This window comes from Chaetodon auriga, chromosome 16, assembly GCF_051107435.1.
Source record: "Chaetodon auriga isolate fChaAug3 chromosome 16, fChaAug3.hap1, whole genome shotgun sequence".
In the NCBI taxonomy this organism is placed as follows: domain Eukaryota; kingdom Metazoa; phylum Chordata; class Actinopteri; order Chaetodontiformes; family Chaetodontidae; genus Chaetodon; species Chaetodon auriga.
Genome location: NC_135089.1, coordinates 10396497 through 10422145, shown reverse-complemented (window position 1 = coordinate 10422145; position 25649 = coordinate 10396497). Strand labels below are relative to the sequence as shown.

At 42.2% G+C, this 25649-nt stretch overlaps 1 protein-coding gene across 1 annotated transcript in view; it reads right to left on the bottom strand.

Moving 5' to 3' along the window:
- The window catches only part of LOC143333588 (ras-related protein Rab-26-like), a 49074-nt gene that overhangs the window by 16731 nt on the left and 6694 nt on the right, over nucleotides 1-25649 (bottom strand). Inside the window, exons 3-5 of the mRNA XM_076751690.1 lie at nucleotides 12783-12824; nucleotides 10998-11064; nucleotides 4341-4393 (exon numbers count right to left, since the gene is read on the bottom strand). Of these exons, the coding sequence (XP_076607805.1) occupies nucleotides 4341-4393; nucleotides 10998-11064; nucleotides 12783-12824 (162 nt within the window). The remainder of the gene's footprint in view (nucleotides 1-4340; nucleotides 4394-10997; nucleotides 11065-12782; nucleotides 12825-25649) is intronic.

Here is a 25649-nt window from a genome sequence, read left to right as displayed (position 1 = left end):
CGCTTGCAGTGACGAACCCACAGAAAACCTTATGTTACTTTGTAGTTTCCCTTTAGCTCTAGACGGAGCAATTTAGCGTATTTGAGCGTATTATCTTGGTTATATGTAGCTTTACTGTTTTGATTTAGGCCCACTGTGTTCATCAAGGCCATTCCAGCCACAGTAGGCAGCTGTTTTCAACAAAAAAGCTTAGTTATAATCCACAGTATCCTACCTCTACAGCACCCAACAGCTGACAGACAAAGTTAGCGACGACCTGATGAACATAGCGGAGCATTTAGCAGCTAAAGAGCTGGATATTTCCCTCAAGGGTTGGTGGAGACAAACTTTAAGCTTGTGTTTACATCTTGTTGCTCTCAAGTGGCCAAAGCATCAGGTAATGCAGGTTTAAGGTTTGGTTAAGTTCAGGCACAACATTAGCAGCAAACAAACAGCAGAGGCCTGTCTTCCCAACAAGGTTTTGCAGCGGTATAACAACGTCACATGACTTCCACCTATCCTTCTGACAGAATAAAAACCAGATAAAAGAGCTCTTGTCAGGTAAATGCAAACATGGGTCTGTTTGCCATTTGGTAAATGCCCAATGCTGACTTTTTTTTCTGGTGAGGACAGTCTCTTGCCAACATCGCAGCTTAGTCCGAGATCCTGAAGCTGATGGGCCGTCTCTCATCACCACAGAGGTCTGCTGCCCTTTCTCGATGGTGTGTTTCAGGAACCGCAGGTTAATTGACAGACAGGGAGCACTGAATGGTTTGACAAACTTTTTGACTCCCCTTAACGGCAAAAGATCCTAGCCTTGAACGATAGCACCACAGGAGCCAGGCTGCTTTTCAACACAGTAAACCAGACAAATGATTCGCAGCAGAGGCCTAAATGGACTCTTACAATCTCCCTGAAGCACTACTTCTGACAAGAAGACATTCATCACATCACTAAATGGCTCATGTATCTCTGCTACAGTGGCTTACACCAACAAATACTTGCCACCGTGTATTAAAAAAATAGAAGCCTTATTCATGCTGCTGATCGTAACCGACTACATGAAACACCTCAGTAGCTGTCACAGTCTCTGATGCAAGCTGAAATGCACATGCACAAACAAGAAATGAAGCCATACTCATCTGTCAACACAGTATCAACCCAAAGCATGCAAAAGACGTGTCAAGTTTTGCATCTCATCTCAATGTCAAGTTAGCAAAAATAAATATGCAATGTCCAATGTGATATGCAATGTTAGACAACCAACAGTGACTCTTGATTTCACATGGAAATCTAACCCTGCTCTCTCGGCCTTCATACTATGTTTGTCCATCATTCCCCCCATTATCACCTCCTGCTGTTACGACACCTTCATACATGTGTACTTTTCACGCTTCAGCAAGGCACAACGAAACACTGACATGCTGTCCGATTCGATTGTCTATTACACATGCGTTAGACTTAGCTGCAGATGTTGCAGATCAACACTTTTATCCACAATTATACCATCCAAATGAAAGCGGCTGATGTTTCAGTATTTGTTTGGCCTGCCTTTCCAGCTTTAAGTGTGAAGTCTTTCTCTGTCAGATGACAGACAGCTCCTATATGACATTCATGCTTTGCTTGCCTAAATGTCATCTACAGTAGCTGGGGAGACAATAACACACCACAGTGAGAAGCAAGTCTGGAGGCGGAGGAGGAGAGAACGATTTGCCCCTCTCATTTCTCCCTGTCCTTCAGAGCGGCATTCATCACCATTAGCGTTCATTAACATGAGTTAGTGCTTGTTAGGCGGCGGTGTGCCAGCAGGCATCTGTAGCTTGCCGCCTGCATATCTCCTCCCTGTAATAGACATTGACTGAATGTGAGAGTGGTGGAGGTATGTGGGGAGAGGAAGGAGGGAAGGCCAAGCAGGGAAGGGAAGGACCTGTCAACGCGTGTCTTCTAAGATTACCCCAAATTTATCCCTGGCAGACTAAAAAACTGTTTAAAATAATAATCTTCAGCAGTGACGAAGTGAGAAGTACAATCCAGCAAACGACAGATTCTGCAGAGAGTAGCGTTATGATAAGTCTTGTTGCAGCCCCACATTGGACTGCATTAAACAGAGTGTGGATTCACACTGATGACTTTTAACAATGTCATATAAGATCGCACTCGGTGGCTTATAGACTCATACGTTGAATTATTCAGGGGACAAACGTGTGAAGGACAGTTTGTGTTTCTGAAGCAGTGTGTGTTGGACCGTGAAGAGATAAGAGAAAGGCTGAAGGTCTTCTGCTCACCAGCGCCGGAGACTTTGTTTCAGATACTTGATGGTTACTCGTCCTCCCTTCTGTTACCGTCTGTCCAACATATCAGTGCAGCCCCCTCCCCCCATTCAGCTGCTGTTCACATCTGCAGCTAAAGAGGCCCATTTTCTGATGTCTCAGGGCAGATGGGCACATCCTATCTCTCTGGCATGTTTCTCCTTCCCCTAACAGCCCCTTTGCTGACCTGGAAATAGCCTTTTTCTGATGGCCAGTGCCAATTAAAGCAATTGAAAGCTTCCACCCTCCTGTTGCAGGGTGCACTTACCACAAAGAAAAAACAGCAGGTATGCTGACACAGTGACACCAGCAGTCCCTCTGTCAGCAGTGGAGCTGTGAAGGATGGTAATGGAGCTAGATGTGGTGCTGTTTCCCAATAAAAAGAAAGATTATTTTCCCTTTCAATACAACGCGATTGTAAAACAAACGATTTCATTATTGATTCAGATATGAATTATTTGTTTTATTGATTGGAAGAATGTACTCACAGTTTGACTTCTCTATCCTTTCAAATCCTCCCTCCCTGGGGTGCTGATATTCATTTTTATTTCTTCTCTCGCTTTAATGTTTTATCTGTTTTTCTGCTTGTTTCTGTACTTTCACAGCTTGCTTTAGAATTACTATTATAGTGGCAAAAGCATATTGCAATGTTTTCTTTTTTCTGTGTATATGCACATAATTACTACACGGCACAAATAAAACATATGTACTTATTTGTGCCATCTTTATCTCATCTTATCTCTTTATCTGCCTCCGTTATATTGAATCTCCATTTTTTAATTAGCTAAATAAATAAAGGTAATATAGGTGGGCACCCAAGGCTATTGTGATTTGATTTGTAAACTGCTGAGTTCTTCAGAACAGACCGCATCAAAAAGCCTTTAAAAAGCTCAGTTTGCTCACTTGTTTCTACAGCATCTTTAATGGTAACTTTCATTTTATGCAGCTGTGTATCTATCTGGTCATGGCGGAAATAAAATCCTCTGAACTAATGAATGGTTTCCTTTGCATGAGTGCAAAGGAAGTTCCTCGTATCAGTCTCATCCAGCTCATTCAGTTAATCTGTTTTCAGTGCTCCTGTTGCCAGAGTGCGCATGGCCACAACATTTAATAATCTGCACCAACAGGCAGGGAGAGGCGCCACAGTGGCTCAGTGGTCAGCAGAGAGTGAACCCCAGCAGGGCTGACCGGGACCTTTCTGTGTTGAGTTAGCATGTTCTCATGATGCTTTCCTCCCATTAGCATCTCACTGCTATTGACCAAGGTGCTGGAGCCAGCCTCTGGGCGCTGACGTGTAGCTGCCCACTGCTCTGTGATGAGTGAAATGAGGCGCAGAGGAGGAAGAGCTCCAGAGCGGGCAGATATAACCCATCCACTCTTTTTGGTTACCGTCTAGGATTCCAAACACAGTCTTCACGCTAAAACTGAATCCTGACGAATTCATTGTGGAACATGATGACAGCTCTGACTGCTAAATATTTGATTCTGAGAAGGAGAGCAGCCACGCCAAGTCACATTCAACATCATATATTCATCCCCTCATTGTACAGATTACAGTCAGGTAGAGAGAAGAAGAGAGGGATAAAGATATAGAGTGGGGGTCTGCATGATGAATATCCCACATTCCTCCTGTTCCAATTTCTTCTGCTGTTCCCCCCCCCCCCCTTTTTCCTCTGATCCCCACTTCTGATCACTCTGTGCTGTGTCACATGAACTGACTTTGATAAAAAATGGGGGTTAATGATGTTGCCAAAAATGACACAGACAATGAAGCTCTGCATTTTGTCATTACAAAGGCGTCTCATCCAGTCATTCCTTTATTCACTGGCATATCAGACATCACTGAACCTTTTGTGACAACACCTGTGGCCACGATCTCGCCTTTCAATCTACAAAATCAATCTACTGAGCCAAGATAAAGTTAATTAAAATTACAGCGTCAGGCGTGACATTTGGTGCACATGCTTTTGAAAGAACACCAAAGTTTGTATGAAAAAGAAGTGAGAGAACCGACAGAGACATCAGAACAAAGAGCAATAAAAGGTGACCTACCTGTATGTTGTCAAAGGATGTTTTGTTGGTGACATCATACAGCAAAAGCAAAGCTACAAGAAAAGGAGAGAAGTTTGAGTGTATTGTTTCTAAATTCATGACTGCAAGACTGCAAGAAATAATTTGATGGGAAGAATTCTGAGCAAATGTTTATCTTTTCACCTTCATGTCTCGACTCCCCTTCAGATTAAATTAGGAAAGAGTTCATTTTCTGGCCACAAGTTAATTTGAATTCCCTCTCTTGGCCTGAGACTTTAGGTGCTGAACTGACTGTACGTAGCATGCTATTTGACATGATGCTGCAAAACATGAAATAGCCAAAAGGCCAAGATAGGGATACTGAAATTAAGTATTTTGAGAGAGAGATCTCTCTCTCTGAGCCTGTCATATGTGTGAGGACAGTGTTTTGCATGTGAGGACAGACACATGACCAATCTTTCCAAACATTTGGCCAAAGTGCATCACATACAGGCCAAGAAATGCACAGCTTTTGACTTCCTAGCTCGTAATTCATCTCTCTTAACCCCATCCACCCCAGGGATCTTATGTATGCAGCCTAGAGCCTGCACAGAGTTAGCTAAATTATACAAACATAGGTTAATTATTAAAGTAACCATTAGCCAGCTGATGGTTTAGCTCTGCGTTCATAATTCAATCTCAAGTGGTCAGAGCATCATCGGAACTGCTGCAGCATCAGAGCACTAATCTTTATTTTTCAACTACCACATTATAGTCTGTAATAGTGATTTGTTCAAAACAGTGCTGCTGCACTTCTGCTCATGAATGCTAATTTATTACAGTAAATATGAGAAAGTGAAGCAATGCTAACTCTGTTCTCTTCATTTTTCCACACCAAAACACAGGAAGCGCCACATGAGCACACTACAGTACTAGCACATGAGACTACACAAGTTATTATTTGAAATATTTAACAATAACCCAGCACCGTTTGCCCCCATTATGTTGATTTTTCTAACCTTAAATCAAACAAAATAACACACTAAAGTCGCTAAAATGACAGATATAGTAATCTGAGTACTGCCTTAATGTGGAAAACAAATACATGTATATTCAGTGTAACATAGTCTATAACATGAATGTAATAGGACAAAGGTGGCGTCCCAGGAGAGATGAGCATGATACAGACTGACAGCTATGTAATAAAGCTGAGCTCTCCTAGACTCATCCTGGAGGTGTTTCTCACTCTTTTTCCATTTGCTATCACTCTGTGGTTGAAGGCAGGACACAGAAAATCATACATTGCTGCCACTGTTGCTCAGGATCTCTGTATGTGTGTTCATGCATGCCTTTCTGCCACCTTGTTTTTGAACATCTTTCCCAAAAGTTCCAGTATCTGTAAGGGTCAGTCTCCATTGTTATTTGTGAAAAAAGAAAAAAGAAAAAAACCCCAAAAACAAACCAAAAAAAACCCCCAATCAATTCAGTCATTTGCAGTTGGTGTAAAATATTCAGGACCTCTGTTTTCTTCTGAGCACTGGAAACAATGCACTCCATCAAAAAGTCGCATTATATGTGAGAATTACTGGCAAATAGAACAGTGAAATTGAGGTTCGGAGGAGGAGATGAACAGAGATTGCGAGCACAGAATAGAGAAAAACTTGATGAGAACAAGCTGGAATGAGAAGCAACGACAACAAAAAGAGAGAAGGCTAAGTTGGTGAGACACAATGACAACAATGGAGAGAAAAGAAGAAAACAAAGGTGGAAGAGTGGCAGCAGGAGTTGGAGAAAACTTTGTGGCGAGAGCGTTTGTGCGTCTCTTCGTCGTGTTCACACACACACACACACACACACACACTTTGCATCGCCTTCAATCTCGCATCTGTGATCTCATTTACATCACTTGAGAAGTTTTAATTTGTTCTTCCCTTGTGCATCCTGGATGGCATGAATCTTTGTGTGAATTCATTTTCAATTTGAGCTTCAACGCTTGTCACTAAATTATAGAGCGCATTGTGAAGCAGAATGTAATCACTGGGTAAGAACACCATCAAACATTAATTAAACCTTTCTTAAAAGACTTCAAAGTTTCCAGACACTCAAATAATAGTTTCTGCAAATCATCCTCAATTAAACACAAATGTGCTATTTGTTAAAAAGAAACGGGTCATTTGGTTCATTTTAAAACATTAAAAGGCTGATTTTGACCTGTTTACCATTCCCAGTGGTACGATCCGTTAGGCTGCAACCATGCGCAGCATTAGGGGCTTTGGTGTAGTACAGTACATGGGTATGATTGTTCAGCCTGAATAGCTGGTTTTATGCCTTTTCAATCCATTTAAATCATGTTCGACCAGCAGCCGAGGGCACGATCAAAACAGGCGTGAAATGGATTCGAGCGAATTACACCTGACAGTGAAATTGATGCACACATTTCACAAAAATAATGTGACAAAATTCCACATTTTACGAGGGGGAGCATTTCAAATGGATTATCTACTGTCTGGAGTTTAGCGCTGATTTTTGTTTCTTTCTCTGGATTTCATCAGGTGCTGCTGGCTGAAGCATCTTTCAAAAGACTAGTTTCTACAAGAGAGGTTTTGATGTCAGGGGGACTTTATGGTTAAATAAACAATTTTTTAAAAAAAAAATCAAAAAGATAAGAGTTGGCATCTGAATTATATTTAATTTGAGCTGAACAAAAGAAGGAAATCTCAGGTCCCTTGTCCAGGAGCAAAGAGCCCTCCATCAATCTGGGATGGGAAACATAAATAATTGTACAAAATGGCAAAGGAGACCTCTGGGCATGATGTGGGGATATAAACCATCTACCATCAAGTAGTTTCCTTTTTAACTCGGGAAACTGGATGCATTTGCTTTGCAGAGCTGTATTTTTATCCAACAATGTCTCGGAGCAAACCTGTAATTTCTTCTTTGTGTTTTATCTGTTTATTTGTTCTCACTGCGGTTTTCTCTTTTATCACCGTCTGCACAAATAAACCAAACCAAGATAAGCATAACTGTAAAAATAAGTAAATAAATAAATAAAAAATAGCTTCCAGAAAACGGAAACTAAATAATCACTGAATTTTCACACAAAAATGAGCTGAAAAATATCTGATGGCTGTCTACACCTTTTCCTCCCACACAGCCAATACAGTGCATATTCACCAACATCTAAAATAATCCCCCTAACATGCATCTCTCTCTCTCTCTCTCTGTCTGTCTCTCTCTCTCTCTCTCTCTCTCTCTGTCTGTCTGTCTGTCTGTCTGTCTCTCTCTCTCTCTCTCTCTCTGTCTGTCTGTCTCTCTCTCTCTCTCTCTCTCTCTGTCTCTCTCTCTCCCCAACTCAGAGTCCCTCCACCCTCCCACACTCATCCTCTCTCTGAATGCACCAGCACTTTAGCTCTGGACTTTCTCTGCTTTCAGCTCTGCTCCAGCCCCAAAAAGTTATGGCAGCGAAAATTAACGCCATTTATCATTCTGCGCCTCCTTCGTGGAGGAGTGCACGTTTGCATGTCAAACATTGCATATGTAGATGGGTTTAGGGATATAAAAGTATTGCTGGCAGGCGATCTGCAAATCCATTATAACACACATAATGTCACTGTCATTGGCTGAAACATAAACTTTGTTGTATATAACAGTAATAAAGCATAAAACAGTCACAGCAACCCATGGCTGGCCCGTCTTTTTGGGACCCTGAGCAGAATTTAATTTGCAGTCCTTGGCGTTAAAGAGCTTCCTGGTCTCAAGTTATCATCATTTATCGCTAGAAGCTTGAGCTGCTGTCAGACTTGGCAGCCTTGTCAAAATCACAGCCTCTTGCACCGGCGCCACTAAATTTGGCAAAACGTTCTGCAACACTGTGTACTTAATTCGAGCAACCTAAGAGGGTTTTTTTTCTTGCATGGTAGATATCAAACCAGCCCATCAGTGATCACTTTGGTGAAAGAGCAAGTGTAGTTATGGGGATGAAAGACAAGAATCAACTAGATTAACCATTACAGTACAAATGTAGAGTTAGTGCTATTTAACAAACGATGTAAACAATGCAGGATTTTAAACCTGCAATGACTGAGATCAGTGTTCACTCTCTTTTAGCTCTGTTTTTGGTCTCTACCAAGCTCTCAGAAAAACATCCAGCTCTTCAGCCGCTAAATGCTCCAATATGTTTACTAGCTAGTTGCCAGCTGTGTCTGCTTGCTGCTTAACGCTGAACAGGTGGTGCACAGTAGCCTTTTAGAGCTTTGTTTTTTTGTGGAAAACAACTGCCTAATGTGGACAAGAACGATGCTATGAGAGGAGTGAGAGTAAACCACAACTGCAATGTTGTGCACTAAACGATGAGCAGAAACTCACTATAAAGCTCCAACTCTGACCCCAACATATTGTCACACAGTAAAAATTCTGCAGTCCAGCTTTAAGTGCTATGGGACATAGCATAGAGCTCATATGCATAATTTTCAAATTTTACAGGACAATGAGCACCACTATCAATGACAAGAAGAACAGAGACAAATGTTTACGTGATGTTTGATTCACTTTTACCCTTTGCCACACGGCCGTTAAACATTCATATACAATTGAAGGCATAGCTTTGCCCACTGCCAGCTGGCATTTCACAGATACTTTGATGTAGACAGATGTACAGTGCAGCTTGAATGGGGCAAAAGTCACCGGGGCTTACCCTAAAACCTGCAACAACTGCTTATGTTACAAGATGAGTTCACTGTGAGGACACAAGGACAAAAGTTGCAGAAAGAAACTTCAGTTTGCTTTCAGAGTTTATGGGAAGCAAGAAGAGACTGACAGCCTAGTGTTTACACACAATATGAAGGTAAGCAGGCAGATACTGAAACCACAGTATCAGAGCCTTTTGTACGACACTTCAGAGACTTCAAAAGCTCACTGACAGGCTGTTGCTGAAACAGGAGTTTGTTCGGGTTAGATAAAGTCGCTGTGAATCACAGTCAGCACCATTTGTAGGCTTGGTATCTACACGGGTGTGCAAGTGATGAGAGGAGACTTTTTAGTGTGGTGTTGCAATAGACCCAGCAATAAAGTCTGAAGTTCAGATCCTAGTATTTTTTCTTTCCCCAGATATACCAGACAGAAAGTGCATTTTAAAAGGTCACATCTCTGATGATATGTGGAGATCCTGGTGCAGCTCTGTGCTCTGTGGTATTGATAGTTCAGCTTATCCTGTGATATGCCTCGAGGTAGTACTGGAAACTATAATTGAAAATCCTGACACTGAGATGTCTAAGGCTACACTGCGAAGACGTGTGATGTGGTTTTCAGAGGGAGATATGTTCCCGGGCGTCGTGCCTGAAACTGGACCTGCTAAAAGTCCTCCAAGGTCTCCCTCCAGGAGACAGAGACGAATAAATCCTGCTATAATTATGCAGGCTAACCGCCAGACCATGACATGCATAATGAGGATAATACACAGACACAGATCATTTACACTCATTAAATCATGTATGCATGGAGACGCACATACACACACCCACACACACACACATGCACACACACATGCACACACACACACGCACGCAACCTGTCTCTGCTTAAGTTGCATAAACGTGAATAGATTTTACAGACACACACATCCAGACGGTAAAACTTCCCTTTGATCACACGGGGATTCCTTACTGCCCCGAGATTAAAAGACCAAACGAGGTGATGCGTTCTCCATACAAATGAGGGGACAAAATGACAAACACATACTGCAACATTGTGTGAATACCAAAACGGAGCAGAGCCACCATTTACCCGCTCAGAGAAAAATCAGCCCTGCTCAGGAAGCTGCTCTTTCTGTGTAAAGCCACATTTCACTTCATATCAAGCTGTTATTTACTTACTGTTTATGTTATTTAGCAGTGTGTGTGTGTGTGTGATCTGGGAATAACACCATGAGAAAACCGTATTTACACTCTGGGGTGCAGCTGATCCTTCATAGTCCTTGGCTTTTACTTATCAACCACCATGATTAACCACTAATGCCACTGTGTGTGCAACTTACTTAGCTCTCTCTAACATAGAATCACCAGAAAAAAGGGTGAAAGATGTTGGATTACTTGGGGTCCAGGTTTTGCGCCTCATACACCAGGTTATGTGAATCTGACTCAATTTACGAAAGCAGCTCTGCCTTGATTACCAGCTTTGTGACAGAACAATGGAGGGTTGCCACTAAGAGCTTTCTAAATGAGCCTGCATGCCTAATAATGATATCACGATGAATAAAAAGCAGATATACACACATGCAGGCTCACATACTCGCACATCGGTGAAGACTGATTACGGATCATCAAAGACCCCAATGAATCCTGAATGGGATGTCCTTCCATCCCAGGAGAGGAGTTATTATTTTGTGTAAAAACAGCATCTAAACATGAATCCTCTATTTTTTTGTGCCTTAATGTGCACAGGAAGAGTGTTCAGTATATTTGTAGGTGTACATATTTTAGTGCTTCCTCTCCACCTGCCACAAAACACTCATCCATGAGGTGGGGAAAAAACAAAAACAGTAAAACTGCACTGTAATGAGGCTATACGTAATCTGGATAAGCGGACACTGGCCTAAGTTGCACGTCAAGTGTGGGAAAGTTAACAGCAACAGATTGCTTTTTCACAACAACTCTGTAGTGAAACAATCTCAAAACTGTGTACGAGTGTGTATATGTGTCTCACCGTGGGCGTCACGGTAGTAGGCATGAGTGACACTGCGGAACCGCTCCTGTCCAGCTGTGTCCCAGATCTGCAGAGAATAGGACAGGAAGGTAATCACTGAAAGGAGGAAGAAGTTTCTGTCTTTTTAATAAGTTCTGTGTTTGCACAGACATTGCGAACACCCCCCCCCCATCCAATTTACTCCGGTGATACTGGATGAATCTGGAAATTGATATTGAACTCTCTTTTGTCTTATGAATTCAGCACTGAACAGATCTGGACTTAACGCTGCATTAATTGTTTTTCCTGTGGTCACTTTGGGGCAGCGCTGCACACACAGCATTGACTTACTATCTCCATAAATTTGTTAGAGCTAACATCTTAGCAAACTAATGCACATCCAGCACACATGGAGCAGTATTAACATTAGTTAGCAGTCGTCTTTGCTTCTGCCTGATTAATGCAAGTCTAACATTTTCTCTTTTTAGCTGCAGTCTTGATCTCCACGGACTCCTGAGGGAGGCTAATTTTACCTGTCTGCCATTTGGTGGGCTGGGCTGGTTGCATACAGTGGATTTATCAGACCTTTTTGAGTGAACCAAGCAGTAAAGTAGCAGCCTATAAGACAGTGAGGTAAAAGATGCTAACACACTCTAGATCCACAGAGCTGAGGGGAACAATCAGGCGATAATTCTCTGTGGGTTTGTCACTAGAACCAACCCTCTCACATTACTCATAGTAATTGTACAAAAAAATATCGATTTGTGCAGATTTAAGGTCACAGCACATATTGTATTTATTATTTTCACCAATCATTCCCAATATTCATCTCAGTCTGGGTCATAATATTGAATATGAATCAGCCGTGGTCGATGCCACTCGTTCCATTGTCCAACCTCAGTGGAATAAGGCTAATTAAGTCCTTCTTTTACCCATCAGACAGCACTGTGGCTCATCACAATTTGGCTCCAATGGCAATTACATTTTCTTCTCTCGATAGAGCAGACCTGTGCAGGTTGACTGCACCCTGCACTTGGTTTTGTATGAACAATTCATTCCCTTGATTTTTTTCTGCATTCCTTTTCTGGACACTTTCTCTTCTTCCTTCTGTCTCAGCTGTGTCAGCTTTGACGCTGGTTCTGCCTCCCGATTACCTCCTGGGGCAACCGCCCACCCAGGAAGTGGCGGTAATGAAGAAGGGCAATTACGGGAGGAAAAATAACTCCCTCTCTCTGTTTGTAGGCTGCAAATGGCTCTGCACACTGACTTTGAGCCAATTAACCTCAAATGAATACATGGCTGGGCAAAGGCCCACACCATCAATCTCCATCAACCCCTAATTAAGATCATTAGGGACGATTCACATAATTACTTGCTTTGTTTGACAGAAATATCAAACATACAACAAAGCTGAGTTGCAGTATGGGCGCCAGTTCTCAAGACAGTGTATGAAGTGTGGAGAGGGGAAGAAAACTCACAGACTAATGGAAAGTATTCATGGAGATATCTAAAACTTAATTCTCTTTCAGGTCCTTTTTGTTTTGAGGTCACTGATTGTCCTCACAAAAGAAGGCCACCGAGAGATCTCTACTACATTTTGTGCTCTGCATCAACTAGCTAAATAGCAGGCACTTACAAAGCTAAAGTGTTTTATTGTGGAGAAAGGTGGGACTGGAAACAGGACCTGACAGGCGGCCACAATCCCTCAGGGGTCGCAGCCTGACTCTCATTTGGTCGACACCTTTCTGTTGACAGCGACGCTTATAGGCAGTTATTTGTCAGATGAGTGTCAGGATAAATTCTTACCTGCAGCTTCACCTTGACTCCATCAATGTTCAGGACTTTATTCTGGAAATGAAAGCAAGAAATCATAAGTGACAGCGCCTAAATTTAAACCTTTTCTTCTTTGAGCAAGTAACAACTTTTTCAGTGCACGGAAGGAACAACCTCAGGTGTGGCTGTGTCAGTTTGTGGTTAGACACCTGTCTGAAAAGTCTCTTCCTCTCATCTGCCAGTCCCACTCTCCCCGCCTCTCTTCATCAATATTGCATGTCTCCACCTCACTTTGGCCCCTTTTGATGAAGCCTCGCTTCTTTCCTCCAGAGGATTAACCCCCTCTGCCCTCCTCTGTCTCTCCATCTTAGAGAGACATTCCTCTGATCTCTGCTTCGATCTGCTCCACCACACAGCAGATTGAAGCTCAGCCAACTGGACGTGCAGTTTCCCAGGCCAGAGGTTGACTGTGTTTTGATGGATGGATCTACAAAGGTTAAACAATGTGCCATCCAATTAAATTCAGTCTAAATGATGGTTCAAGTTAAAATAACTGAATGTGAAGTAGAAAGGCACCAAACATGCGCCTCTTGCTCATTGGGCTCTTTTATAGCATCAGTTATGAGAACAAAAACCTATAACATCAGAGAACATACTGGACTGACTTATCCCCACAGCACACTTGCACACCTGACCTATGTCAAGAAGTGATAAATCAGCTTTGAGGTGTGAACCTGCCTTGTGACCCCAGTCCTTCACCTCATTGATCAGCATTACTCCTGATCCAATCACTGGAGGAGCATCATATTGATCTACATGAGAACGACTGATGTTGAGATATTTCACAGAGGTGAAAACTTTGACCTGTTTGTGGCGATGGATGAATAGTCATTGTGTACCAAATTTCAGTAAAACTTTAAATTAAGGTAAACGGCATTAGCTCATGCTCATTAGCATGTACACCAGTGGCTCTTTATTAGTCATTATAAAGCACTTATTAATACCTTAATGAACACATTCTACAACTTCTAGGTCATTGAGTAAGAACCCTACCCCTAACCCTAGTTATCGCTTACGGACAGTAAGTAAGGAAGTTGTTGTACATTAATTATGATCTTAAAACCCTAACCCCCAGAATATGGCAATAAGTACTTTATGATGACTAATAAAGAGTCAATGTGCCGCTAATGTGAACGCTAATAAGCAACAAATCAATGGTGAATATGTGTACCTTAATTTAAAGTGTTTCATTGTAGTCCATCCAACAGATGTTGAGATATTTCACTAAAAAATAAAAATTCATCATCGAAGTCAGTAGGTTTCGCCCTCTGGAGACCTTGTAATATACACAATTTAATGGCAATCCATCAAATAGTTGCTGAGATATTTCTGTTTGGACCAAAGTGGTTGACCCACCGACGGGCCGACATTTCCATCCACTCATGTGGTTAAAAATGACTGGAGGGATTAATCGTTCATCAGATTGTTGCCTTCATTTTCTGTCAATGGACTAATGGATTAATCAATCATTTGAGTTCTAGAGGAAATGCTTGGAAAATGAACGACTGCCCTGAAGAACAGTCTATGTTGAATGTGTGTATCGACATGGAGGCAAGCAGCTCTTTCATAACATGCATTCCCATTTTCTGTGAGCTAGTGGCTGCTGCAGAAAAGAGGAGGTCAAGATGTTCTTCAGTGACCCACATAGAGGCCTCCCGGTCTGCCAATGTGGATCACATCACTTGGTGCTACGGCAACCCCCTAAAGCCTCCCCTGACCATCATCCCTTAAATTGTTCCTGAGAGCCAATGCTAACATCCTAGATTGAGAAACACAGGATATTCAATCCCTCCAAGATGCTGCTAATGTGCCAGCAGAGCACTTAGAAACAGATACAGTCTTTGTTGACATGTTTGGTTGATTTACCTCCCCGAGAGTCACAAAGGAGGAATCTCATACATATTCACCGGCAAGTCGAGCTGCAAGATGGTGTGTACGTGCGCTCTGATAGGAATCAGAGTCTCAATAGACTTCCACCATGTTGTTGTTGTTGTCACTAAAAACATCCCACAATGAGCTCGGAGGCTTCATAAATATTTAGTGACCCAGAAAAAGAGGCTCATGATAGCACCGTGATGAGGATTTTGGGTAGTTAGTCAGGCTTGATTGCACCGATAATTATGTTGGATTTGTTAAGAGGAACCATATGAAATCAGCTAGAATAGGACATGATGACACAGATTTAATGAGCACTAAGAGAGAGAGAGTGTGTGGACTGAGCAAGGTAAAAACCACCTGAGCAGCTCTACTATGGTAAAAAGGGGAATTAAATTAAGGTATTATAGATAACACACTGCCATTCACACTTTCCAGCAACACTCCAGTTTGCTTTAAAAACTTTGTCAAGCTTCAACGTCTTACAAGCTGACACAGCTCTGCGCCATCAGTTTACTTACAATTTACCGAGGGACGGCTGACAAGGTTGCGTCATTTTCAGTTGAGTTTCACTCCTTGCGCTCCAACAAACCCCCTCCAAACATAATGCATCTTCAAATACAAACTGCTCTAGTTACCAGCCAGTTGCTGGATGTTAGCCATTTTATGCCTTATCCCCCTCAAAAGGTACATGAGTGAGAAGGTACAGTCAGTTCAGAATGACTCTAACAGCACTTTACAGGGATCATAAATTACAAATGCACGAGGAGCTTTCAGAAGGGTCGGTCAAGTGTGAGCCAATAAAACATTAATGGCAACAATGTGAGGCAAAGAACAGATGCGTGATGGCTACAAAAAGGTTGCGTATGACACAAACACACAGCATTGATAAAAATAATGAGAAAGAGGCTGTCTCTTCTCTTGCTGTGAGAGCTCACCGGTGCATACAGCTGCCTGGCCTCGGTGCACACGCCAGAAATCAAAGGGGGGAAATAAGCTAAAGAAGTGAGAGCATGGATATATGGAGAGGCATGGCTCTACTCTGTAGTCAACCCAAATCCCAGCTGTCAAGCATTCTAAGTCATGCTGACACAGACATTATGCACACGCTCTCACATACTGTACCTACAAACACATTCGACCCCTTTGCCCTGCCTGCCTACAGAGAGACTCATTTCATCAGCTGGTTCTCAAAGACGTTTGACACTTCACTCTAAGTGGTGCTATGCATAATGCATGCCATGTTACATTACAATTTATGTAACTTTATATTGCAATAATGACATTTTTCATGACTTTTCTTTTTCTTCTTCAAGAAACATTGTTTTAAGATAAAATGATGGACGTGTAATTTTTGTGAATCCAGGGAACAAAATCCATAATAAATCAAGATGCTGCAAAAATAGTCATAGTAATAATAATAGTCATAACTTATGGCCTGTCCGTGGGTGTGTCCTCTGTTGTGGATCTGGCTGTGTCTGACCACTATTTTGTGTTTTTTAACATCACCAGCGAGGATATGCAGGGCTAAGAATGAAGGTTTTGTGCCCATCAGTCACAGCTCCGACTGAAAAAGCAAAGTCTGCTTCCCCAAAACACTCCTAACTCTCTGTGTAATAACCCGAGCCTTCCTGTTATTGACTTTCTCACTTGAGTGACCTGGTGAAGCTGGAAACAGAGACTAATTGAAAGAGCAGTGGGCCTTAGGGCCATTCCACAAAGACAGCTGCACTGCTGCAAAAACACGGGCTCCCTCATCCATTTCTACGAGAGCAACAGTGGTGAAACAGGAGGGATGCTGCAGAGGGCTCCTGCAAAAACAAAAGATTTGTCACAGATCTTTACTTTGTAACGTCATCTGGCACCACATAGCATTGGTTGATATGTGCATACATGCAACCGTAGGACCGAGAACACCTTGTAGCATGTACATTCTGGCATTTTGTTAATTTCTGTTTATTTCCATGATTGTGCTCTAAGACGTATAAAGCCTTGGAAACTGACACTCATGGGTCTGTTGAAAAGGGCAAAGTTACTGATTAACCTGCATCACTTTGCTCTTTTTAATGTTTCAGATTGGAGCTGCTTCCTAGAAAGCCACTTGTTCGTATTTGATCTTTTCCCTGTAACCTGTAGCAACATGCTCACACTGACGCAGACACTTTCTGTGATCCAAACCTGCCCTGAAGCAGTAAATACGCACAAACACACTCCCACAGCAGTTTGTGATCTTGCATCACAGATCCATTATTCAGTTGAACGCTGTGTGTGTGTGTGTGTGTGTGTGTGTGTGGGGGGGGGGGGGGGGGGGGGGGGGGGGGGGACACACTCTCTGGAGCTCTTCCTGAGGAAAAAAATCAAAAAAAAAAAAAAATCAAAAATCAAACGGGAGCACAACAGAACATGGTTGTGCATGGTCGCTGTGACCATGTGTATTGGTGAATAATCTCCTGTGGCTGAATCACAGGACAGAACAGGCTGAGGGGCAAGCTGTTGGCTCGGATTTCAACATTTCTTGTCTGTCCTTCGGATTTCATGAAACAGTTTTCCTCCCCTGGAGCTCAGACATGAATATATGAACACACATGAAATATAAAGTTAGCCCCTATAAGCATGGTTGAATTGAAAATGTCTTCTTCTCTCACTTCTATGCAGCCCCTTTCATGTTTCAGAGAAACACTTTATTTTGGTCCAGTATCGTCACAGACTTCACCAACAACTATCTGCCAACGCATATGTTGCTCAGATTTATTACAGTTTTTCTCAACTGTTGAGACACATTTCCTGAAATCATGCACCGCTCTCGTGACACACACACGCACACACACACACACACAAAAAAAAACCTCATGGTTGTACACCTCACCAACCAGTCAAGTTGCATTCATGTCTGTCCAGACTCACAATATGAGGGAAGACATAAAGGAATTGAATAAAGATTTAGTAAGTACTAAATCACAGTTATCACTACACTGACGTGTGGTTCCATTAAATAATTTCCAGTGAGAAATCTCTCAGAGACTGTTTTCCATACTTGACTGAAATGTCCCTACATGCACATCACAAAGTGTTAACTGAGTTCAGGTTGTCTGCTAATGTTTACCTGAAGAGTCTTTTTTGGTAGCTGATGACTCAATTTCCAACTGCTTGTATATTTCTGACTGTTTAGCTATCATTAACTTTTACAGTTGCAGCTGTGAAATAAAATTCTATTTCAGTAAATGGTATTAGATCTGCATCATGAGATCAACTGACAGGATCAGGGTTTAGGGAAGCTTTTAATATCATTACTTTATGTAAAAAAAGTGTTGTTCACTGCCTCCACCTGTTATCCTCCTCATCCTAAGTTTCTCGGCACACATATCTCATCCACTGTCCATCCCTTGCTTTGTGTTTCTTTACCATTTCCACCTCTCATCGGGTCCGTCCAGCGATGTCGCCCATACTCCAACAAGTCACTTCCCACCTCTTTCATGCCGTGGTTAAATATTCATGGTGCTCCTCAGGGCTCCCCTCTCGAGATCCCAGTGACATTAGGGCAGCAGGTGGCAAAGCTGGTTTTCATTAATTACAAACACCTCCCGAGGCAGAAGTGAACCCCCACCCAGCACTCACTCACACACACACACACACACACACACACACACACACACACACACAGTTTACACATGCATGTACACGCACTTGGACAAACAGGTTTCAAGTGAAGCTGAATGCTTGATAACTTTTAATGCACTAAGGACACAACTGAACATCTCACCTCTAATTATGAACCCAGACAATCCAGTGGAGATCACATATAAACGCGTGCCTGGTTTTGTGTGTCCAACTGTGCCTCTACCTCTCAATGTAGTTCTTACTTCATCCTAATTCAATTCATTTCTCGAGCAGAAACATCAATGCCACTTGATGGCATGATCAAGCTTGGCACTTTAATTGCACCCACTCAGAGAAGACAGGCTGGCAGGCGGGAGAGCAGATAATGGAGAAATCAGTCAACCATCCCTCCGCTGACTACATTAAAAGAAAAAAAAGGAAAAACATATAGAAGCTGGCAACAAGTGGACTGTCAGTGGCGTGCACAATGACAGAGGAAGTGTCAAAGAGGAGCGGAGGCTTTCAAAGAAGAAGACGTAATCACCAAGTCACAGCTTGACTTCTACGATGCGTCCGTTATCGTACTCTCACATGCCAGAGCGGCCTCTCTCCCTGCTGTCTGATTTTCCATCTCCTTTCAACAGGACACTTATGGACCCACACAATCGTATCTGCAGGTTTTAACGTCTTAAATCTGACCTGCAACCAGCAGTTGAATCAAGTTTTATTGTCTCACGGGGAGAAATTTGGTGTTAAGAAAAGGTTTAAACTCAGTAAAAAAGTGGACAAGAATTTAAATGTAAGTTGATTTAAAGTCAGTGTGCGGTGTTTAAATCATGGTTGCATGTGGATAACTTACTGGATTTAAGACATTCAGTGTTTTAAAGCCTTATAATGTATGAAATCTACTGAAAGACTACAGGCACAATATCTAAAGGCAAACACAGAAACGTACAGTCACAGCTCCTCTGTGTCCTCAGCATCTCTAATACATATAAATGATGATGAATCAGTGAACCAGCCTGTTGTCAATGGTTTGAGAGACTCAAACACACAACTCCATCAGCATCCTTCAACTTGTCAAAGCAACAACCTCCACCTCTCTGCTTCTGTCATCAGCTGGATTTTGGCTCCTGCTGATCTACAAAGTCAATGAAAAAAAAAAGCTTTTTATACAAAAGAAAAATCAACCACCAGGTGTTTAACAATACAGAAGCAAAATTGAAATCATAACTATGCAAATACACCCGTACCAAAGTGCATCGAGTTTTTGCCTCCAACTGAGTTGCAGTAATTATGTGGTGACTAACATCCACTTGTTGCATGAGTCACGCGGGCTAAAAAAATGCGGTCTGAAGATGATGACCTTGTGTTTCTCTGAACAAAAAGATTTTCAGCCATTAAACAGACACTTCAGCATGCAGAGTGTAATAATGTATTCTACAAAATCTCAGATGTCAGCTATGATGTTAGTGCACTGAAGTCAAAAGCTACCCACAGTGAGTGTTTGGGGGTGTATAATACACACACACACACACACACACACACACACACACACACACACACACACACAGATTGAGTCTTCTCCAGCCAGAGAGGAAAGTGAAGTGATTCATATCACGCTTGTCCTAATTTAATCCATTTCAGAGTGCCATTGCTAAGGATGGACTGGCTCATGAGTCAATGGTGCAAATGCTCACTCAGCCTGTGTGAGTGTGTCTGTGCTAGGAACGAACGATATCCGCCACATTGCGCCACCATGTTTCTACAGTAGCCCAGAATGGACAAACCAAACACTGACTCTTGCGAGAGCCTTTTGCATATTTCATGTTTTTAGCAGCCACAACAGGTTCTCCTACATGCTTGGAAAGGAAGGGTGAGGCGAAGTTGGTTGCAATCTGCAAACCTCCCACTAGATGCCACTAAATCCAACACACTGGTCCTTTAATCTGCAAAGTAGCTATTAATTATATATAACCTGCCAGATGAATGTGAGCAAGAAGTATATCATCTAAAATACTGAAGTAAAACTAAAACTTGGAGTTAAGTACAGTCCTTGCGTACTTACTTTCTGCCATTTAAATTTACTATAAAGAAAGATCAAGAAAAGCAGCAAAATGGAGAAATTGGAACCCTCAACAGTTCATCATTTTTGCTTGAAAAATTACTAAATTAATCCATTAAAAAGTAGCTGCAGATTAATTTTCTTTTGACCCGCTGACTTATCGATCAATCGTTGCAGCTCTATTCCACACACGAACGCACCAGCGTATGCTCCGTTATCAGCATGTTTCTCCTTTGCAGCTCACTTTCTAATCCTTTCTCTCACTGTACGCATCAGAGCAAATAACTACTGGGCCTTAAGGGGAAACTGCCTGCATTCGAACACATCACCTGTATCCCGAAATATGGCGACGAGTCAGCAGACGGTGCCAGGTTTAACGAACATTATCTGCCAACAGTGATGTAAGAGAGACAGCTAACGATGTGCAGCTACGGTCAGGAGAGAGAGATGCATAAGAAGAGCTGCCTGCCTGGATCCCCCCTGGCTCATTAACAGTTGCCAGATCTGTTGAGCATTGTTATCAGTGTGAGTTTGTATACTGTGTGTGCACGTGTGCGTGTGTGTGTGCGTCGCACTGACAGCCACAAAATGTGCCGCCGAATGTGTGACTGAATGGAACTGAACGGAAACCACACCAGTGTCTCACTTCATGCTTTAACACAAGGGAAACAGCCATCTGCCTTCAGTGATCTACTGATGGAGGGATTCATATTCCATGAGAGACTTGTAATGTTTAATGTCCTCAGCTGATGAATACACTTTTACACACATTTTTTTTTTTTTTTTTCAGCTTTTATAGTAACACACACTCTCTCCCAGTGTGTTAATTACAATAACCTCACCACCACAACAGCCTCGTCTCCCCGGAAAGGTTTTCAAAATCAAATAATCTCCCTCTCTCTTCCTCACTCCTGTGTGCTCATCTGAGATCAGTCAAATGACTGTTCAACTCATTTTCAGCCCATTTAGCCACTAAGCTGTTATCAATGCCATTGACCACACGACGAGGGCTCGGTCTTCCAGTGCGACCATGAAACACTGTTTACCAGAGGTTGACCAAACTGCGGAAAATACAACCTTCGTGATGAATTGCACGTCTCGGTGGGATGATTGGCTCGGCATTATGGGGGTCAGAGGTCAGGCGAGTAATCAATGTTTACAGCTTCAATTTCAGGTGGTATGACAAAGGGCATCAACCACCTTGGAGGAGCATTTGTTGCCTCCTTGAACACAAAACTCAACACTTCCTGTGAAGGTTTATGTCTATTTTATTTGTACTGGTAGGGCTTTTTTCGGGGCCAAAACCAAATTTCTGACTCCAATCCCTTAAATCTGATTATCTGATCTTATTATTAAAAAAACACAATTCACATATGCTGATCATGTAATTTGTCTAGACATAGCATAGCCTAGTTTGGCTATTTATGGCAATTTATTGTTACTTATCGGCCTGGTAGTACAGTGTGTACAATAACGTAAGACTGGCTGACATGAGTTGGCTGATTTAAGAATAGCTACACTTACCTGCAAACATTTACTCTGATACTGATATATAACGATTAGTTGATTAATCGATCAATGGTGGATCAACAGAAAATTAATCAGCAATTATTCTGTCTCCGATTTCAGCTTCTCAATCTTAGAGATTTGCTGCTTCTCTCTGATTTCACTGTACTTGCGTATCTTTGGGTTTTGGAGTGTTGCTCGGATAAAACAAGATATCTGAAGACGTCATTGAAATCTGGGAAAATAAGGAAATAAATAACTGAATAAATAAGGTAGATTGTATTACTGGCGTCAACTGCAGATCTTTATTATATGTAGAGAGTTGAGAATTCACAGTCTCTCCAATGTGTCATTAGATGAGGGAGTCTAGGTATCTCTTTCCCCATCTCCATTGCGGTGATGGAGCCAAGCGAGCTCACAGCCAAATTAAAACCTCAAGTAAATGAGATGCACGGAAACAGCCTGCTACCTTCCTCCATGGATATCACACATTCTTTAAAGGTGACTGTCTTCATTATTAAAGCGCAATATGTGCAGGACTATTCAAAACACCTCCAACTCCTCATTATATGTCCAAAGACATGTATGTGTGTGTGTATTGGTGAGTGTTTCCGACTACATGGTCTGCCACTCTGGTTATTAGAGAATAAGATTTACAGCTGCTTCTGCCCCTCTGTGACTCGATTAACTCTTCCTGCCATCTCTGTGCTGCTGCTGCTGCTGTCTCATGCTCTGGCAGGTGTAACACACCCATCCTCACTGCCATGGAAATGTTACACACACACATGCACACACACATTGTTGATGGCTGATGCAATAAACTGCACTGGACAGTTCACCCAAAAAAATGAAGGTCATAGCCAACTTCTGTAGCTGCTGTATCAGCTTTAGTGTAGAAATAAATTGAGGTTCATGCCCCCCCAAAACCTTGATAAGTGAATTCAAAGCAGGTGCTCTAAAAGGAATTTCATTAATTCACTATCAGCATTATTTGGCTTTGATCCTCGTTAATTAGGATGAAAGTGAGCACATTTCCCATGTTGTCTTGACCAGGGGAGCGGACGGTGAAGGTCGAAAATTTTTCCATTTATTTCTAAAGCGTCTCTCAGGCTAAAAGCTGTAATGTTCTTAAGCGCAGGAGCACAGCGCTGAAATGCATCCCCACTCTGAGCTATCTTAAAATCAGACAGTTTTGCAGATGCCTGATTCATAGCCCCCACCCCCACATACATACTAAGTACACCCAAAAATAACATCAGAGAAAGGCGAAATGTGAATCAATGGGGCCGTCTGTTATGAGTGGAACTGCTGTGAAATGGAAACTTGATTTTACATGCTTCAACTCCATTAGCGAGGTGTGACACTTATGTGTGAAAAAGTCCTTGTGGTGACACACAGAGGGGTCAGAGTGTCACGAGTGTAAATGGGAACATGAGGGTTGACCTGTCTGGGAAAGCAGAGAGGATAGTAGTGGAGGGTATTACAGAGAAAGTGTTAATATGCATATGTTGTAGGGACATTATCATTATTACATACTCATGTTTCCTGAAATGATTTGATATTCTGTGGCTTTCTGTAGTTTCATCATGCTGCTCATACTTTGATTTGCTAATATTCGCTAATTAGCAGGCTTGGGAATATCATTACCAGTGATAAGCATTTGGTCATAAAATGAAATAATGGAAAAGTAAAAGAAAATGTGTGAATGTCTACACCAAACTCCGTGGCAATCAATGGAACAGTTGTTGAGACTTTCCACTCAAAAGCACAAATGTCAACATCATGGTGGCGTTCGAAGAAACGTCCTGTTGAGGCATTTGATTCTGGTGCAAAGTGGTGCACCGGCCAGCCCCTGAGCCGTGCTGCTGACATGGCTAAAGACACCATGCCTCACCCCCGCCTGAATCTATGTGAAGCACAGTTAGGCCGACAGTTGCTTCTATCAAACATCATTCAGTGGTGAACTCAAGCCTATCCATTGTCACCGTGACTTACGAAGAAGTAGTGCTGAAAAGGTAAATAACTGACATAAAGGTATTGCGTACAATACAGACTACAAACAGGGTGAGATGAATTAGTAAGCCAGGTGCAATCCATGTCTCTTAAACCTTTCAGGGACGTTTTATGGAGCACTCCTAGATAGAGTGCTCCTAGTAAATCATTGTAGAAGGGACGCCGTGCTGTGATGTTTCATCTGCTGAGGGCTGCAGACTGTACTCTGTGATAACTGCTTCACCCCAGTGTAAGATATACTCACTGTTCATCCTCAGGGGACAAATTCTATGTGACTCGCTCATTGAGGAAATTTTAATATTGAGGTGGTCATCACAGTCCAATATGAGTTGAGCTATTGCACATTAACACAGCAAGGGAGAACTGTCACTGAGGTCAAGGGTGCTCATGCATCTCAATCAGAGAGGAAGACCTGTGAATTACCACAGCCAAGCCCTGAGAGAAGCTGTTTTGTCTCCTTGAACTGACAAAGTAGTGGACAAACACTGATGATGGCGTGAGATGTAAAGTTAAGGTTAAGTTAATATCAACACCAAAGTCATTTGGATTCATCCTCTGGAGATGATGAATAGCAGTGCTAAAGTTTGCGTCAATCCATCTTGTAAATGTTGAGATATTACACAGGATGAATGAAAACAGTGACCTGATGGTGGCACGAAAGGTCGAGGGATCAGAGTCCGGAGGATTCATCCTCTGGGGAACATGAATGTTCGTAGTTGCTGAGTTGTTTCAGTTTGGACCAAAGAGGTGGGCCGGCCAACAGGCAAAAAAAGCCCAAAGTGTGATGATCCATCCTCACAGACATCACTCAGGATCTGCCTTCCCGAGTCAAACAAACCACGTTTTTAAGGGTGCAGATAGATGTGGTTGCATAAGAAGTCTGACCCCTGCCATAACTGACAGCTGGGACCAGCTTGCTTGTCTCTCAGTCGAGGTGAGAAGTGCTGCTCTTCTCTCCACCACTGCATTTGCGTCAAATGAGGGACTGAAGGATTAGTTCCCTCTGGTGTCATGAAGTGAGGTAGACTGGGAAAAGAGGAGCAAAGTTTTTTTTTCCTGAAAAAAACAGAAATGAGACGAAGGAGTATTTTGTATATTGTGTATACTGTTAATTGGCCCTCCGAGTGAGCGTTTTTTCCTTTTTTGCATCTCTCCAGTATGATTTCCTCCTACCTTTTTCTCCCGTTTAACACTCCTCTTGACTCGAAGAAACTGCGCTACAAGGTTGGTTTCCAAATGAAGACACTCTGACCCCAGTAATGGAGAAAGAAACCTCTCTCAAGCTGACAATTCTGTTTTTCAGCAAATAACGTTTGGGACTCATTATGTTTGCAGCTAAGACGAATTCACCGACTTCCCTGCCACTTTTCACTTTTTGTTACTGTGGGATTTAGTTGAAAGGGAAAAAAAATGTTTTGCCTTCAGGCTACAACATTTAAAAGAATAAACAGCACTCACACATTATTTTTTTTTAGCAAGAATATGCGCTAAATGCCAAATAGCATGCCGGGGAGTAAAGTGACAGAAAAAATTAAGCAAACTCAGAGTATGATGGATGAAGACAATTACAGCATGGGAAATTGATATTGGTCCCCAAGTGTGTGAAAATCTAATTGTAGCAGATTAAGATAAACTGGCTGACATGTCACATATTTCTAGATTTTGGTCTTGGATTGATATATTTGGTAGCCTTGCATGCCACGTGCAGAATCCCAGTCTGGCTTGGTTCAGCACCAAGGACAGCTCCCACCATTGACTTTGCACAAACAGTACTTGTTAAAGCC